Here is a 14,297-nt window from a genome sequence, read left to right as displayed (position 1 = left end):
TTGTATACTGTGTTGATAAGAAAACCATAAAATGCAGATGCATCAAATAAAACTAAATGGCTCTTAATTTGCCTAGACAATACAATCTGCCAATTGCAGAATCCTAATAGGAAAGGACAGGACTACATGCTTCTTACTTCCTATTTCAATTGCTATTTCTTTTAGAATTCCCAGAAGGGGAAATTCTAGTCTCGCGCTGGTGGAAATTCCAAGAAATGCTGGTTTGCTTGTAGCCAGCAATATGTCATTTCGTTTTGGAGGACACATTAAAAGGATTCTACGGTAGGTTAGAAAAAACACAGCATGGGGTAAAGTAACTATTTTCAGCCAACAGAAGACTACCTTAGGCATGAAAAGGATAATTTTGTTTGCAGTAATGCAGATGTATGACACAATTAAACAAAACAATATTGCAGAAGGCTAATTACCAGTATTTGGCTATTCTACTACAAATAAACTAATTGGGGTCTGAAATGTGAGCACTGTCCAATGTATGAAACATTTCTCCTCACTGCAGTGTCCCCACACATCACAGACTGTCTGAGGGCATGCGAGTGTCCTCCGATCTCACAAGCCCAAAGCCAGAATCGCTTTTCCACAGAGCAATCCAGCGTAGAGGTGGGCAGGCTACTGATCCCGAAGAACAGACCAGCCCTGCCTCTTATCCACTCTGAATTTGCTTGCTTTCTGGCCAGTAGGGTTCACTGTTGCAAGATGAGGATAAGCAATCCCTGCTGTTTTCCCACCCCCCACCCCATGAGCGTCAGAGCCAATGTGACACCCCCCCCCTCGGGGGTCCCCAGCAAAGTTCGGCCTGTTTGCAGAGCCTGGATACAAACTGATGCCGCCCAAGCTGTGTAACATCCTGCACTCCCAGTGGCAGCACTTTAACTGGATGAGCCCCTCGGGGACCAACCCCACAACCACTGGTGGCGTTTTATTTTCCATTCAACTTTACAAATAAATGTTAATGACAGTAATGAAGATAACAGTTGAGCAGAAAAGCTTGAATTGTATTGGTAAACAGTATTCATTTGCTTTCCTCCTGTGTTAATGAATCAAAGATGTGTTTTCAAGTGGGGTTTTTTTTTTTTTAAACTGCCAAAGAATATCTTATTCTCTGGCAATTTTCTGAAATTTCCAAAACTTTCACAGTAAAATGATTACAGTATATAAAACAATTGACTTTGGAGGTTCAGAGAGATTAGACAGTGTGCACAGCGGAAAACACACACACAGGAAGTGAAACCGTTTACTCATTTTTTTTTCTTAAGCTTTGCACTCACATAAGAACATAAAAACTTAGACAACTAAAATAAAAAAATGGGACTTTTCTCACTGCTCCTTAGTCACTGAGGAAGAATATCACCTGTCTGACAAAAGGATAATTTGAACAAGTCTGTTGCAAAATGCGCGTCTATCTTTCGTAACATGAACATTGTAAATTAGATGATCCAGAAATATGCCAGTGTTACCACTATGATACAGAAACATTTTACAAACGTCTATATAAAATCATTAAACAGATCTATTGGTACAGAACAAACCATGACCTTAAAATATACAGATGGTTGGAGAATAAGAAAACCAATGCACAGTTTACACTCAAAACACAAGTTTTCTTCTACTGTTTATTCTAAACTATCCACAATGGAGATAATGGCCGGATTAATTAGCGATGCAGCTAGAAAGGCGGACAAAGTGCACCTGTCTGTCGAGGACGACTCTGCAGTGTAATCACTATCAAATGAGTAAACATTGCAGAGGCTTGTAATGACTCTCAATAAACCTCTACAGTACAAATAAATAAAAAAAGAACAAACCAGAAGTGTTGGAAGGGGGAATGGGTCAACAGCAAAGGTGCTAATAATTTACACTCTAAAATCAGCAAGTGACTTCTATCTCTATAGCTTTCAAAAACGCTCCCTTACCTTAAACTTACAATAGGTCTGAGTGGTTTCCCTCCCTTTGCTGTTTGTGTACTACATTTGCTTTCTTGTCACTTGCTGAATGCTTTGTTAATATTGAAGGTTTTGGCTGTTGGACTGAATTAACCATATCAGTGTAACTTAATATACAACAGTTCCACCTACTGGTAAGAAAAAAAAACAGAGGAAAACAAGTAAGCTAGCTGGCCCCTTGCTTTCAGATTTTAACACAGCACACTTGAATGGTTCAAGGTTCATCACCTGCTTAAGTAAGAATGGTAAATAATTCCATATGGACAGATTAACATATAAAAAAAGCCAGATTCTATGCTTATCATTACATTTTAATGAGTCACTAACATACAGTAGATTGTTGCTTCTTTTGTCACAAAATACAAGCTGGGTATGGTTTTCACCTTGCAAAACAAGCTGAGAAAGGAATTAGGACAGAGGTGTTCAGATGCAATACATCCCAATCTTGAATGCAATAACAGCAACATATTCTAAGGGAAAAAGCAATCCATTTAGAAATTTAGTCCTCATCTCCGCAGATCTTCAGCAGACATGTACAATAGTCTCCAGAAACTTCAGACTAGAATAAAAAAAATAGAAATTTGGTTCAGACAAAAAAAAAAAAAAAAAAAAAAATGCAATATTTAAGCCTTATTCAGTTAAAACACACCTAGTGTAGAAAACTGAATGGAGAGAACACCCTTCTTTCAAACTATGAGCAGAATCTCCACAAGACAGTACACTGACAACGCAATCATGTTTCATCCAGCAGGTGGGGCTTTTTTCTTTTTCACTTTAATACCATGAAAGCAGCAAGATGGCGGCATCTACTGCTATGGCTTTCAAAAACACTCCCTTACCTTACAATAGTTCTGGGTTTGTGTTTCCTATTGACGTCTCACACTACAATAGCACTGTGCAGTATATTGTAGTTATCTAGATACCATATATGTAAAATTCTATATTGTCACGTACATGTGGGCGACTTCCACTATCCATGCTGACAGAACTATTCATCCCATAGGGTAGAATAGTAGTTACATCTCTGGCCTGATTTAGTTACTTAATCACTCAATCAAGTTACACACCTTTGTTCTTATAATTGCTTCCCCTCCACGAAGCCTTGCACTTGAATTGAAATGATTTAGCACCGATAAATTGTCTCTCACCTTGATGCTGGAGTGCAGGGAATAGCCAAACAGTTTTTTGTATTCAGCACGAATGTCCAGCAAGTCAATTTCAGACCTGGAAATCATTATTCTGCTGAGAGTGGCCTCATCTGTGCCTCCACCCTGAAAATGAACATCATCATCCCAGGCCTTAGTGCTAAAATGGAAGACTCCAAACTTCCATCCAAAACAGTAAGCGTCCTGAGCAACTGTGTGACTTAACTTATATTTAAGCAGTAATTTGTTTTCAAGTGGTAAACATTCCAAATACTAATAAACAACGAGGCCTACCAAAAGGTTGTGATGGTGTATAATACCAAATATTCCCATTGTGATAAATGATATTTCATTTTTATATAAAAATAAAAAACACACAGATTTGGCCATAATAAGGATCCCACTGGCCACTACAATTAAGGCCATTAGTGGTTTAAAAAACATTACATTTCCAAATCATAGCACCTAAAACAAAGGGCCACGTGCACTGGAACACAACAGTTGCACTAGTATTACAGCAACATTTCTATTATTATTTACCACATTTACATAATTATAACTGTGTGTATGAAGACCTATAGAATGTAAAAGAGCCCCAGAAGAGTGAAAATGTACCATAGTTTCTTTTAAATACCACTATTTAATGTACAGTGTATCTGAAAGCTAGGCAAAGTTTTCTTTAGAGGTACACCCCTTTTCTAGTAGAACACAGCGAAGATATCAAGAGCCAGCCAGGGAGTGTTACATGCAAGCCATTGTCTTTCAAACTGTGTGTAATTCATTAAATGTGAAGGTTGCGAAAAAGCCAAGGCTTTCATTTTGTTGGGTAGTTTACCGTCATACTCTTGTAGAGTCTCTCAGCAAAGTAGGCTGGAGTGTTGACCACACATTTCACTGTAAACAAAAACATCACCATCAGTAATTCCATTTTATACCTTTGCTTCAGTTCTGGGGCAGTCAACTGAATCTAAAAAGTAAAAAGTCAGTCATGTGAACCACTTTTATTGCACAAAGACGGACTCCATTGAACTTACTGTGTGAATTCTGAATGCAACTGGTTGCACCTGAGCTTATTTAGGAGTGTCATAGCAAAGGGGGTGAATACTTGTTTAATGAAGACAGGTTTTTATTTTTAATTGATTTGTCATCCCCCCAGCCCCATTTTTTCACACATTGAAAGTGTTGAGTAGGTTGTGAAAATCAATCAAAAGGAAAAAAAAAAAAAAAAAAAAAAAAAAAAAAAATCAAAGGAAAATCAAGGAAAAAATCCAATTTAAATGTTTCAAGATTTCAAGCTGTAACACAACAATCTGTACTATATATACCCGACAACAAAAATAAATAAATTATGTGAAAAGCATGCAATTCCCCATACCAACAGCCACCAGCAGGTCCTCTAGGTTGCCAGACATTTCTCCTTTTATGCTCTCCACGATATTCGTCTTGCTCACAATTTTGTACTCATCGAATGCTACAAAAATGATAAACATCAAGTTTTAGCAACATATTCAATCGTGTGTAAAGCATGGTGTGTCTGTATTCAATTTATAATGTACTTTTTCTTAATTGTGGGATGCTCCTTTTGCACAGGATATCAATAAATTTGCTTTCATCTGTCCCCCATTTCTTCTCCCCAGCATCATAAAGGGCCTGCCGAGTTGAAAAGAGAGGCATTTTTAAGAAAGATTGCACTGAAACAGATTTCATTTCAAACAAGTAACACAAGCATGAATATTGCTAAAGACAACAATGGCTTGGACATCGTCCAACTCACAACACATCTATCATATCATTTTATAATTATATATACACACATACACAGTACCATGAAAAAGTATTTGCCTTCCTGTCTGATTTTCTGCATTTTTGCATATCTGACACAATGTTATCACATCTTCAACCAAAATCTAATATTAGATAAAAGGGAGCCTGAGTGAACAAATAACACAAATTGTTGATACTTATTTCATTTATTAAAGAAAGTTATACAACACCCAATGCCCCTGTGATAAAAAGTAATCGCCCCCTTAGACTCAATAACTGGTTACGCCACCTTTAGCAGCAATAACTGCAACCAAACGCTTCCTGTAGTTATTGATCAGTCTCTCACAGCACCATGGAGGAATTTCGGCCCACTCCTTCATGCAGAACTGCTTCAACTCTGTGGCATTTGTGGGTTTTTGAGCATAAACGGCTCGTTTCAGGTCCTGCCACAACATCTCAATGGGGTTTAGGTCTGGACTTTGACTAGGCCATTCCAAAACTTTAAATTTCTTGTTCTTCAACCACTCTGATGTAGACTTGCTTGTGTGTTTCCAATCATTGTCTTGCTGCATGACCCTCACGGATGGATGGCCAGACACTGTCCTGTAGAATTCTGATACAGAGCACAATTCATGGTTCCTTCAATGATGGCAAGTCATCCAGGTCCTGATGCAGCAAAGCATCTCCAAATCATGACACTACTATCACCATGCTTGACCATTGGTATGAGGTTCTTGCTGTGGAATGCAGTGTTAGGCTATCACAAAACATAACAGGGCTCGTGCTGGCCAAAAAGTTTCTCTTTTGACTAATCTGTCCATAGAACATTGTTCCAGAACTCTTGAGGATCATCCAGGTGCTTTGGCAAACTTGAGACGAGCATTCATGTTCTTCTTAGTGAGCAGTGGTTTCCGCCTTGCTGCTCTGCCTTGAATCCCATTTTTGCCCAGTGTCTTTCTGATGGTGGAGTCATGAACACTAACCTTAGCTGAGGCGAGAGGCCTGCAGATCCTGCATGTTGGTCTAGGGTTCTTCGTGACTTCCTGGACGATTTTACGCCTTGCTTTTGGAGAGATTTTGGCAGGACGGCCACTCCTGGGAAGATTCACTACTGTCCCAAACTTTCTACATTTGGACAATATGGCTCAGATTGTGGTTTGGTGGTGCCACAGAGCCTTAGAAATGGCTTTGTCCCTTTCCAGACTGATAGGCATCAACAACTTTTTTTCAGGAATTTCTTTTGATCGTGGCATGATGTGCCTCTAGAACCTGTGTGCTGACAACTTCACTATGATGGTAAGGGCCAAAGTTAGTCAGATTTGTATCACACCGGACTGGCCCAAATCAGACCTGATTGTTAACCAAAGTATTTAAACAGCTGACCCTAGTTATCCCTTTAATTGGGTTCAGTTAACTAGGGGGACAATATCTTTTTCACACCTGAAGATTGCATGTTTAAATATCTTGCACACCAAACAAATGAAAGAAGCACCAAACTTTGGTGTAATTTTTTACTCTCAGACTCCCTCTATACACTACTACAACCCACAAACAGATCTGAATAAAATCAATGTGAAAAATATGCAAAAATGCAGAAAAAATCAGACAGAATGCAAATACTTTCACAGCACTGTGTGTGTGTGTGTGTGTGTGTGTGTGTGTATATATATATTATATATATATATATATATATATATATATATATATGATGGCGAAGTGCTTCACGGCACACAAAAACAAATATATTATAAATATATATCTATATATATATATATTATATATATTGTTTGCGGCCAGAAGAAAGCTTTGTTTGTACAATACAGTACTTAAAATATCATGGATGAGATTCTGAACTACACAGAATTCACAAACATACTAGAGTTTGTTTATGACAAAAACATTCCCTGTGACACATTAGAACATGAACACAACTAGTCTGTTCTTTGTTTTATTTAGTTTTTTGGGGGTTTAAAAGCTCTTGAACAAGCTTTAAAAATGGCACTACTGTTAAAATTAAAGTAAAAATGTACCATAATCAAAATGGGCATTTTCATGCAAGTTTCAGACTTGTTCTCACTGTCAGGGCGGGGCATGCTGCATGGCTCTTTTCCATGCACACCACCTACCCTGCAACCTTTTCCTCCTATACATGGGGCATCAGCCAACACAAAACACCTCCCCATGTGGGGCTACCATGATAGCCAAGCCAGAAGTACATTTTAATTTAGAATATACCTTTGCATCTACTTTAGCCTGCTCTTGATTGAAATTGATGCTTTCATCCCGTTTGCCCTGTTAAACAAAAAGAAAAAAGGCCAATTAAACTAGTCTGGTAGCTGATTAAAATGCATTCTGTTACGTTTTTATATTTCAGCACAATCGCCTTTATTTACCTGCAACAAAATAAGCATTGCTTTCCCGAACTCCCCAGATATATCCGAAGTAAGGTCATCAGTCAGGCTTCTCTGGTTTTCTGGAAGATGGAAGAACAAAATGTCAACAATAAAGGAAGCAACTATGAAACTGCTTTCATATTGCATACAGCATTCTTCATACATCTCCAAGATCGCTTTAGTAAACCACCACAGTTGTATGAACATTAAATCAAAAAGATTTAAATCTCCAGGGATCTCTCAGTCAAAGTCAACGACAATCACAGTGTCCTCCTATTAATAAACCAGGTCAGGGAATTTGAGTGCTTATTTAGACCCTGTCATAAAACCTGGAACTGCTTTAATTCCCTCCCTGATACGTCTAATTTTCCCCAAGGTGTGTATAATACAGACTGCTAGAACACATGCAGAACCTTGCTTGCGTTGCACATACCCGCCTGGTATGCTTCGGCAAGCTCCTTTATCTGCAGATTAGTTCTGGAGGCAAGGATTTCTATTAATGTACTTTCTGTGGTTCCAGGCCCCTGCAAAAAAAGGATTGCTAAATCATAACAGTCTACCACCGGTTGTCTGATTGTCTGGCTGTTGAGGTTTTGGCATGGCGTTCGTATCCCAATCTACAGTAACATCATTCTATATGAAGAGCTGCGTTCTTACTTTGAGTGCTCCTTTTATTTTGCTGGCATCAAAGGCTGCCGGATGCATCATCAACCCAACCATAACATTTTCAAAGTCACCACATAGGTCTCCTTTTAGGTCATCTATTAGGTTCTAATCCAAACAGGGTAGAAATAAAACATTTAAATTATAAAGCATTTATGCTGGATTAAAATCAGCACTTGCAGTGATTAGACAAAAAAAAAAAAAAAAAAATGGAAAAGCCTGCCAAGTGGACTACAATTGGATAGTAGTAGCCAGTTTCCACAGATCACAAGATAATGTGACGACAATAGCAACAAAAAGGTATGCTGATGTTTAATATCTAGTTTTCTGTGAAAACTATGCAAAGGGAACTCCATGGAAATCAGATAAAATTGTCATTGACCAGGTCCATTCCATGAGTTCAGTACTATCACTAACCAGCTTGAGATGGATGGTTCGGGATAACCATCCATCAGATCTGTATCAATGCTGGGTACACCCTATTGACTGTGTTACTAACTCTCATAAGGGAATCATTTGGAATACTGTATGCATCACTTTCATTAAATGTAATCTCTTACCCTTCCAGTGGCTTCTTTGTATTCTTTAAGGATAATCTGACGCTGAGCATTACTTCTCTGCGTTATAGTATCAATCACAACAGATTCTGTGGTGCCTAAAAAGTTGAATTTGTGATTTCATAATTATTTACATTAATCTTCATGTAGTCAAGATTAAATCTGTCCAATCATTGTACTTTATATAATTACTTTTAAAAAATTCAGGTATCCCCCCAGTGAAAATATACCTTGAATTGAACATGCTACTAACATGAGAGTAGCAGCCTGGCAGTCTACAAGGAATTAAGAAACTACCCCTCACGAATCTGGTACAGAGTGCAATCGAAAAGATAAAAGGAAAAAAAAAAAAACACAAAAAAGAAATAAACACCATCATACCAATGCCTTCAATCGCATTCCGAAGAGCTTTGACATCTGCTGCTGCACTGAAGTTGGAATATGCTTTAATTGTTCCTCTCTGGCCAGCCTTCATGTAAATCAGGAGATGTGTTGTCAGCAGAAGCACCAAGTAACAGTTATTTATTTTCATCATTTGTTACATTTCTGACAATTAACATGTATATTCTAAAATTGTTCACTTTTAACTTTAAAACCCTAATAAAACAGGTGGTAATACAGAAGGCATGAGAAAAGCTTGTGAGATGCGATTCAACCTGGACCTGAAGGACCAATAACATACTCTAGACCTTATACTGCACTATTTAACATGTACTTAGCAAAAATAAAACCATCAGCCAGAAACATGATACAGCAGATAGTGTCTGCCACAGAATGAAAACAGTACTTTCAAACTTTCTGCAAACTAAATCAATAAGGTTGCCAAAGCTAAAATGACACAAATCAGCAAGAATATATAAGAATATATTAGACTGAATAATATAAATAAAGTTACCAACAAATTCAACAACCAAAGCAGTCGATGGAGTGTTTCATTTAGTTTTTTTAATTCAGAAGGAGATCAAACGGAATACAAAAATGAAGTATTGTACATGATACTTGCTTCTGTCAAATGCTTAATTTAAAATAAAATCCATGGCAATGTTATAGGCAACTCCGTCAATTGGATCCAATATATGTAAATACTTTACATTGCTGAACTAGAACATGTGAATGACTACATGGTGTGTTTTTAGGTCTCTCCCATGTTTGCAAATGTGTTTAGTGAATATATGGTAGCTACTGGTCTTGGGCTACAAACAGATGTAATTGTAACAAAATGCAATTTTTAAAATTTAGAATTTTGCACTATAGCTAAACATGCCCCACCAGCAATTTAGATAAAGTCTACAGTTCTTGTTTAGCACAATATAATTTTCTTCCCATCAACCAATTTTGAAATGTCAGAAGTCAAATCTAGCCATGGACTTAAGAAGTTGATATGTACAACGCACACAAGTTAACAACTTGGCTTTCACTTAACATTAACTGTATCTTGAAACAGCCTGTTTAACAATGATGAAAAGAGGTACGGCATGCAGAGAATAATTCCAGTACTTACCCACACTGATGCCATTGCACAAGTTTATGTTTTTGGAAAGAAGAATGATCTGAAAAAAAGAGAACGGTGCATTTACCTGCTCTAATGCAGACTGCTTCTATGGTTTCTTTATTAAAATTACCCCTCAGAGGGGGCTCCCAAGTGGCACATCCAGTAAAGGCACTCCACACAGAGGTGCCCTATAGCCTGGAGATCACAAATTCAAATCCAGCCTATGTCACTGCCAACCACAACCAGGAGTTCCTAGGGGGTGGTGCACAATTGGCCCAATGCATTGTTCACATACCCTAGTCTCATATCTTGTAAAGCACTTTGTGATTGTGGTCCACTATGAAAGGCACAATATAAATATTATTATTATTATTATAGCAACAAGGCACTGATTGGCTAGAGAGATGAGAGATTAGATGTGCCATTAGCACAAGAGAATGTGAGCATGATGTTTCCTTTTCTGTTTGTTTATTTTTCAGTAATATTTTGCTACAAAATTACTGATAGTCACATTAAAAATTGCATATATAAAATGAACAATACATTCAATTTTTGAGCAATAAAATGTTTAAAGCAGCAATTCTAATAGTTCATTTCAAGCAGAATGTTTCCAATATTGTAATCTGGTTATACCAGCATCTTCTGCTAATCCACTGTGCAAAAATGTATCAAGTAAACACCATTCTTCAGCCTCTGCACCATTTCAAATCATGTTTATATTAATAGTAATACTACTACTAATAATATTTTAAAAAGTGAATGTATTATATTGCTTTATTATTTCTAAAAGTCAGATGTGAAAGATCAAGTAATTTTTGAAGCACAATCCTATTTGGGTATGTGAAAACAAGAGACTAGAACTATTTTAGCCTATGAGCCATTGAATATTACTTTATGAAGTTTGCATATGTACTGGTCTCGGTCTTAAACTGCTGGTCCTGACTACATCACTGCTTGGCAGCAACAACACCCTCGCTGGTCGCCATAGCCATTCCTGTGCTTCTCAACAGAAACTACAGTTTTACTGGGAGACATCAGGTATGTAGCGTGTTTTTGTCATGTAATCTATGCACAAATCATACTCAATCACAAGGCTCTAAATTGTCAACAAAACAATTCTATAAGGCACTGAGGAAGACGAAAGTGTAGGATGCGGTGTAATTTTGCTTAGGCAACAACACAGTTTAACTTAAAAAAAAAACTATTTGTTTATACAGAAAATGCAGTTTTGTTTCAACCAGCAGCTTAATGCCGGGTTTACACTGCACGATTTTTGCTGATCGCCGACAAGCAGAGGAGTCGGTGACTAATTCCTTAAAATCTGGGACATAAAAAGAGGTTGTCGGGGACAAAATGGTCCATAAGTGCTAGAGTGTCTACGATGCCCCGTTAATAGCTTCTGTGATCTCCCGACACCCTGACAAATTTCTAACATGTCAGAGAACTCTAGTCCCCGACAAAGCAAATCGTGAAGTGTGTGAGGGGCTACGGGCCGATTTCTTGTCGAATGCTGCCAGCAGCCAATAGGACAAGCTAGCAATAATGGCAACGAAGAGAAAGGTTGTGCCCCTCTTTGACATAGGCGGCATTTCCTATCATGATCGCTCATTGAAGGTACCTGATTAGTAAATCATTGTTACAACGCCGAAGCAGACACTGTGCGTGGTAGTGTGTGCTCTCATGGCAATCAATTTCTACAGTCACTCGTATTCGATATCACTTTCAAACCCGTACTGTATGCTTGTATTTCTAATTTATTCAAAATACGAGGAGGGGTGCGCGTCTGTGTGTGTGAGAAATAGAGAGAATGTAGATTACGTTGTTGCATATTTAAACCTATAACAAACTTGTAGTAGCCTACTATTAAAGTTGTATTCTAGTCTGTTCAAAATCGCAACACTCGCTCGTAGTGCAATATGTATTATTTTAAAAAAGTGTTCAAACTATTCATTAGAATTTGGTATTCTGATGAAGTTCGCTTGACGGCCAATCTAATAAATAGTTTGTACTACGAGCGAGCGTTGCGCTTTTTGAACAGATTAGATTTTATTATTTTGGATGCACCTCGACCCGTACTGGCCCACGTCTATTAAGCCAATTGCGCGTCCAAATTGATCTTCTCCGCGTTTAGTTTTATTTCTGTGCAAAACAATCCACAGATAACAACGATCGCCACCTCGTTTGAGTCCACGATTCTCCCAAATGATGTCTACGATTCTGCGATGAAAATAGGCGCAGTTCGCGACACGATATCTCGTGTAGAGTGTGGACCTTGCAATCCCCGATCTACAGTGAGAAATCGTATCTCAATCGGAGTGTGAGTGGCGCTGCGTACCCCGATTGCAAAAATCGTGCAGAAGCCCGGCTTCATTTTTTGCTTTAGGAGCTAATGGCTCTTAAGCAAAAAAAAAAAAAAAAAGTCGACAAATCCAATTGTTGGGTGCCACTTTAACAGCAAGTTGGTTGCTACCATATTAAACTGCTTAAAATATAACAACTTGTTAAGACACGAAAGTGATACTAAAACAGTAACTGGTGAGAAGTCGTAGCTCAATTAAAATAATTACATGCTATGCTCCTCACGATTTAGCAAGATACACCTGTTCCTGTGATTACCCTTTATTTTATATATACACAGGTTTTTTTTTTTTGTTTTTTTTTAATTAATTTTACAAAATTGAGTATAGAAATAACTGCCTGTGCACTATGCAAACTTCAATTGGTGTTTTTTTTTTTGTTTTGTTCTTTTTACACCTGTAATTTTCAGAACACGTTTCCAATACTGTTGTAGTCGACTGTCGTCGTTTTTAATAAATAACTTCGCTGTCTGTCAATGTATGAACATCTGCCATTTCACAATCACACACTCCGCTTAATATATTGCACAACTACTACAGAAACTACCTCAAATTTAAGCATGTACGGTATAAGTTGACAAGCGTTGTACACTCGTTACATTTGTTTTCTTATATACACACACATTATATATAATATAATACGTTTTTATTTTGTGTTCAATACAGCATGTTTGCAAACATGCAACAATCTCAAGAGAAGGCTGTAGAATCTCTTACCTGCACTACAGCTGCTGTATCTGGAAAGTTTCTGTGTCCCTCCCAGGATTCCTCTCACCAAGCCTCTCCCTCACCCACCCTTCAGAAAGGAAATTATGGGAGCTGGTAATATAAATCGTTATGCTTGTTTTTGCTTAAATGACACACCACAGTTGGTTCAACTGCCATTTTAATTTCTTCAATACGCCCTTAACCTGTGTGTATACGTGTTCAGCGCTATTACTGGTGCTTAAAGTATTCTCGTTTTAAATCTTGCGTAATCTGAAAGCACAAACCACACATGTTAAAGAGCAACACACTCTCCACTTATTTAATACAATAAATACTAAAGTGAAATCGTCTTACTTATTATGTATTCTACTAACTAAGATGCTACGTAACTGAGGCATTTATATATTGTGTTATTTAGTACACATTATATAGTTACTGTACATAACAACTAAGACGCAGTTATTTAGGATTAGGCCTAATTAGTTCCATAAACATTATACTGCATGAACAATATCACTTAATAATTAAATCTTTAAGCAGTGTTAGTAATAAAGACATCTACTGATGTTTATGGTATGACACCACATGTTTGATCAATACCATGGCAGTGAAACAGCATTGCCTCTATTTTAGTACCTTACATACTAATTAAGGGCATTTCACCTTAGTACTTATAGTACTAAGCAGGCTTGAGAGTGGGGTGAAAGTACAGCGGGTAACCAACATTCTGCAACATTCATGCAAGGAAATGAATAGGCCATATTTATTACAGTATCAGCAGCTGGCAAGTTCATGCATTACTATCGATCTACACAAACAAAAACAGCCGTTGCTGTTTGCCTGCTTGGAACAGGAATAACATCTTGCCGCATCCATTTTGCTTAAACATACAGGTTGCATAGAGGTTTAGTAGCTATGCAAATGTGCCACTGCAAAGCCAGTGTCACAGACTCTTAATGACTACACTCACACCTTTGAGATATGAAACCGCTCCTAATTTACCACCTGATGAATTACAAACCAAAACCTGATATATTGTAGTTCTCTTACAAACAGTAGCACAGCTGCACAATCTATAGGATATATGTTATATATTCAATTGAATGCACAATTCTGCATCTGTATAAAAAGTTTAAAAGGTTGTTCCCATTCAGTTCATGAAGGTGTTAACCTTGCAGCCCTCGTTTATTAAGGCTACCATGGTGCAGGGTTTGGACAATGCTTTATTATATTTGTGTCTTCTTTCACATGCTTGCT

At 37.7% G+C, this 14,297-nt stretch overlaps 1 protein-coding gene across 1 annotated transcript; it reads right to left on the bottom strand.

Moving 5' to 3' along the window:
* Nucleotides 1-802: 802 nt before the first annotated feature.
* Nucleotides 803-13,243, bottom strand: LOC121317399 (annexin A3-like). The gene is made up of 13 exons (XM_041253292.1): nt 13,050-13,243; nt 9,985-10,033; nt 8,865-8,952; nt 8,487-8,581; nt 7,921-8,034; nt 7,697-7,787; nt 7,264-7,343; nt 7,106-7,162; nt 4,663-4,756; nt 4,482-4,577; nt 3,942-4,000; nt 3,110-3,232; nt 803-2,520 (listed from the first exon to the last, which is right to left on the bottom strand). The coding sequence occupies exons 2-13, from the start codon at nt 9,997-9,999 to the stop codon at nt 2,461-2,463; spliced, it is 972 nt and encodes a 323-aa protein (XP_041109226.1). The 5' UTR covers nt 10,000-10,033; nt 13,050-13,243; the 3' UTR covers nt 803-2,460.
* Nucleotides 13,244-14,297: the final 1,054 nt, after the last annotated feature.

The sequence above is a fragment of the Polyodon spathula genome, chromosome 1 (assembly GCF_017654505.1).
Source record: "Polyodon spathula isolate WHYD16114869_AA chromosome 1, ASM1765450v1, whole genome shotgun sequence".
NCBI classification, from domain to species: domain Eukaryota; kingdom Metazoa; phylum Chordata; class Actinopteri; order Acipenseriformes; family Polyodontidae; genus Polyodon; species Polyodon spathula.
This window is presented reverse-complemented; position numbering and strand designations above follow the sequence as displayed.

Excerpts from the sequence above, each read along its gene's own strand:
- LOC121317399 (XM_041253292.1), bottom strand. Across the intron at positions 4,757-7,105 it reads AGGCTAAAGTAGATGCAAAG|GCCCTTTATGATGCTGGGGA; the intron begins GTATATTCTAAA and ends TCAACTCGGCAG. Across the intron at positions 3,233-3,941 it reads GACTCTACAAGAGTATGACG|GGTGGAGGCACAGATGAGGC; the intron begins GTAAACTACCCA and ends GTTCATTTTCAG.